Below are 4374 nucleotides of genomic sequence, written 5' to 3'. Positions count from 1 at the left end.
AGGTGTGCGGGTAGTCATGTCCCCATTTGCCCTTCGAGTCTGTTTCAAGACTCCGGTGTTAAGACAGTCACCATTAGACACCTGTGAGGAGGCCCGGTGCTTGTGGAGGTCAAGGTCCTCCAGGAGCGCTGAGGAGAAATTAAAGGTGAAGAATTGCCTCTGCTTTTTCTGGAGCCCAGTGATTCACCCAGCGGCCTCCCCTGAATAATAGCCCCAGCTCCTCGCCTGCCTCTGGCTGGGCTCCAAGCCACCCCAGGGTGGTGAGGCCCAGGTAGGAGCCGCCTGTGACACATCTGAGGGGTCAGGAAGGGCAGAGGAGCAGCTCCTGCTGATTTACCCTGCTTGGTTCCTCCCTCTCGACCTGTCGCCCTGGTCCACCCGCAGCACAGGTTACATTTTAATTTGCTCTTCTTATTTGGAGGGTCTGTGAACAGGTAGCTGCAGCTCCACCAAGAGCTTTAAAGTCACAACGACAGGGCAGGCTCGCTACAGTTTCCTCTGCTGGTGGCAATGGGACCGGGTCGGGTCACAGAAGAGCATGGGGTCTGTGCCGGCTACTCTGGCAGAGGGCAGAGGTGTGGGGCCCCAGCCCCCGCCTCGCCGCGCCCCGATTTCAGCCGAAGGCACCACTGAGAACCCAGTTCCCACTGGCCAGCCCCAGTGAAGGACCGGAGGCCTCACACCGTCAGACGGTCTGGTTAAACCCGAGTCCAGTCCTTCCGTTGGAGCGGGACCAGGCTGAGGGGTGGCACCATCAGCAGGAGACCCCAAGTTCACCTGAGTGAGATCCAGGTGGTCCGCATTTGAGGGTCGGGGTCGAACCTCGACGAAACCAGGGTTTCTCCCCAGGCTGCTTCTCTCCTTCCAGCCCAGTAAGGCAAAATGTTTCTCAAGTGTACTTCAGTCTTACGTGACTTTCGTGTCTGCGACTCTCCTGTGTCTCTGCTGCCTCCCGGGACCAAGGTGGCACTGGACAGTTTCAGCCACACCTGGGTGCCCCTGCCCAGCTGAGGCTTGGTGGCGCAGGCTGTCCCTCTGAGCCTGCTTGGGGAATCCATGGAGAGCAGGCCCCAACTCACGCACAACGAGGAGAGCGGGACACCTTTAAGTTAGAGAAGCGTGGTTGGGGCCGGCTCAGAAGGGGTGGGAAGCCGGGGGTCTGGTCAGGAGTATGACGAGGTGGGACCTCACTCAGACGGTCGAGCTGTAACTCTGCGTAAGCGCAGACGGCGCAGGTCCTGGGGCGGAGAGGCCGCTGCCTCATGGCGGACTGACCCCTGGCCCCGCGCCCCTTGCACTAAGGGGTGCGTTACCCCGGCAACCTTCCGTTCTTCCACGTCCGTCCCCTTGCAGGGCGTCCCTGGGAAACCACTGAGTGAAATGAGGGATTTTACTTTTCATAAAGTGCCTCTTTAGGGACACTTCTAAATCTCTAGCCCACGATAAAAACGCACAGCTCCAGCACCTACCCAGACGGGCAGCCGTGGGCGCAGGGCGGTCCGTGCACACACCGCTCCCCAGAATCCGCGCCCACAGCGGCTTTTCTCCACGGACAGAAAGTTCCCAGCCCGCCCGTCTTCACACAGAAGGAAGGGGAGCCCTTTGCGAAATTTTAATTTGGGGTGCCTCGAATGTACACTTTTCCACTGGTGAGAAGCACTTCACTGGCACACCCCGAGTCCACGACAGTGCGTCGAAATAGTTTAAGGAAAGTGGCTCTATGGGCCTCTGCAGCGAGGTCGCCCCGCTAGGCTCAGTCCCAGGGGAAAAGCCCGGAACTTGAAGTGAGAAAGCAGGGCTGACCTGGCCCCGGAATACTGTTTGTCCGGTGCCAGGTGACCGGCGCTGGGCCGGGAGGACCCAGGGGGTGTCTGCGAGGGGCCCCTCATCACAGATTAGTGCCTCTGAGTTAGGGGCGCTTTTGCTCGTCCCGTCCCCGCGCCCCCCCATTTTTGTTATGTGCCAAATACAGGTGAATGGCCACCCTTTGTCGTAGGACAGGAAACAGGCTCAAGGCTGGTGGGGGACGCTCCCCTTCATCCTGTGGCTAAGTTGGTCTGGTTTTTGCCTTTTTGGTGACATTGGGTGAGAGCTGGCGTTCGTTTGCACAGGAAAAGATCTGAGGTGAGTCACCCGGGTTCTGTCCTGAAGTCACCCCTCCCTCCTGCTCCTTTTGTCTGTCCAGGGCACCCGGCCCAGAGCAGGAGATGGATTGGGGCGCTTTGCAGACCATTCTCGGGGGCGTGAACAAGCACTCCACCAGCATCGGGAAGATCTGGCTCACCGTCCTCTTCATCTTCCGCATCATGATCCTCGTGGTGGCCGCGAAGGAGGTGTGGGGTGACGAGCAGGCCGACTTCACCTGCAACACCCAGCAGCCGGGCTGCAAGAACGTCTGCTACGACCACTTCTTCCCGGTGTCCCACATCCGGCTCTGGGCGCTGCAGCTCATCTTCGTGTCCACGCCCGCCCTGCTGGTGGCCATGCACGTGGCCTACCGCCGACACGAGAAGAAAAGGAAGTTCATCAAGGGAGAGATAAAGACTGAGTTCAAAGACCTCGAGGAGATCAAGACGCAGAAGGTCCGCATCGAAGGCTCGCTGTGGTGGACCTACACCAGCAGCATCTTCTTCCGCGTCGTCTTCGAGGCCGCCTTCATGTACGTCTTCTACATCATGTACGATGGGTTCGCCATGCAGCGCTTGGTGAAGTGTAACGCGTGGCCCTGCCCCAACACGGTGGACTGCTTCGTCTCCAGGCCCACGGAGAAGACCGTCTTCACCGTGTTCATGGTTGCGGTGTCCGGGATTTGCATCCTGCTAAATGTCACCGAACTGTGTTATTTGCTAATCAGATATTGTTCTGGAAAGTCCAAAAAACCAGTTTAGAGAGAAAAAAAAATCGACTGCTCGAAAAGGATGAGGCAACCCGGGCTCAGCTGTCAAGGCAGAGTCACCGGCAATTTCCCCAAGACCGAGATTCTTATCTTAAACATCTTCAACGCGACCATTTGAAACTTCTGTAGCTCTCACGTGAAACAGCAAGCTGGCAGTCTTCTCTCCCAGAGCCAAAGAACCGAAGCTTGGCCCCAGGCCGCACTGATTTCTACTCAGATTAGTTCCCTGCTGGCAGCTTGTCAGAGCACGGTAGTTCCATATTTTGGAGAAAGGGTATTGGCGTTTGTTTCTCTTTCTTTGTGGGAAGGGGAGAAATGCCAGGTTCTAAAGAGCAGGCTGGGACTGTTTGGTCACCCCCCTGAGAGCCCCCTTTGCCATTTCTCCCCGAATTAAAGGTAAACATAGAGAGTCTTGGCTCTTTTATTCGCTTTGGGAGTTTTTAATGCTTCCAACTCTGTTACACGTTTTTTCAGTGAACCCTTTAAAATGAGGTATGTTTTTTTTATCCCCAAGATGTTCTGAAAACCATCCCATGCTGTCTCCTGTTTCAGAGGCTGATTGTGATATGTGAACGGTATGTAATCAGATACTGCCATTGAATTTAAAATACGGCCTCTTCCCTGTGCCACCGCGTTAACTGAGGTGACAGAAGCATTTCGGCCTCTCTCACGTGAAACAGACCAGAAGTTCTTAGCACTGGCTTCTGACAGCAAATGGCCTCATCTCACAATTTTAGGTATCATTTTGCAGGACAAATACAGGCTGGATGTACCACCAACTGCCACCAACTACAGGCGAGCTCAAGACACCTGTGTCTTCTGTCGGTGTCTGCCTTTTCCATGACTGTGGGACGGGGAAGGACGTGAATTTAGAGAGCCGGCTTGGGAATGTTTTGTGTCCACAGCACAGTCTAATGGTGCAGAACAAAATGGGGAGGGAGGTAGTGACTGTTTCTAAAGAACAGGTAGAAAGACTGGACTCTAAACTCTGCTGATTAAAAATGCGTTTCGTCTTCTTCAAAGTTCCTTTGCTTCTCTCTTCAGCTTTCCATTTCCTTAAGTGAAAAGAGAATTAATGAATCTTTTAAAAAAAAAAAAATAGAATCTGCAGTTTAGGGAAATATTTAGCAGTTCTATAGGATAAATGGAACTCTAATGTTATTATGCTTGAATGGCGTCCAAAAAATGGTACTGGGTACACTTCACTAACGGTCAGCATTTTCCTTTTGCCAAAAAAGACGTTGTAAAAACATTTTGTAATAGAAAATAAGAACTTTAATTACATGCTGGTAACTGAGATGATTTTGTAATGTCTCAAAGTCATTTAAAATATTAAAATATTATTACTTCATGTAATACCTCTATAAAATCTATTTCAGTTTTTAATAGAATAGCAGACTTAAATGTTGTCTATAGTCAATTTTTTTAAGGAGGCCAATATTTTAGACATTATAACACCGAAGGGAGGCATTCCCAGG

General features: G+C 52.9%; 1 protein-coding gene across 1 annotated transcript; it reads left to right on the top strand.

The window, feature by feature from the left end:
- The first annotated feature begins 2186 nt into the window (after window positions 1-2186).
- On the top strand, window positions 2187-4168 carry GJB2 (gap junction protein beta 2). The gene has a single exon (XM_025047118.1). The coding sequence runs from the start codon at window positions 2208-2210 to the stop codon at window positions 2886-2888; it is 681 nt and encodes a 226-aa protein (XP_024902886.1). The 5' UTR covers window positions 2187-2207; the 3' UTR covers window positions 2889-4168.
- Window positions 4169-4374: the final 206 nt, after the last annotated feature.

Source organism: Pteropus alecto, unplaced genomic scaffold, assembly GCF_000325575.1.
Source record: "Pteropus alecto unplaced genomic scaffold, ASM32557v1 scaffold80, whole genome shotgun sequence".
In the NCBI taxonomy this organism is placed as follows: domain Eukaryota; kingdom Metazoa; phylum Chordata; class Mammalia; order Chiroptera; family Pteropodidae; genus Pteropus; species Pteropus alecto.
Note: the sequence above shows the minus strand (reverse complement) of the source record. Positions and strands in the feature narration are given on the sequence as shown.

Bases quoted from the DNA above. Each gene is read 5' to 3' on its own strand.
- GJB2 (XM_025047118.1), top strand. From the start codon at position 2,208: ATGGATTGGGGCGCTTTGCAGACCATTCTCGGGGGCGTGAACAAGCAC.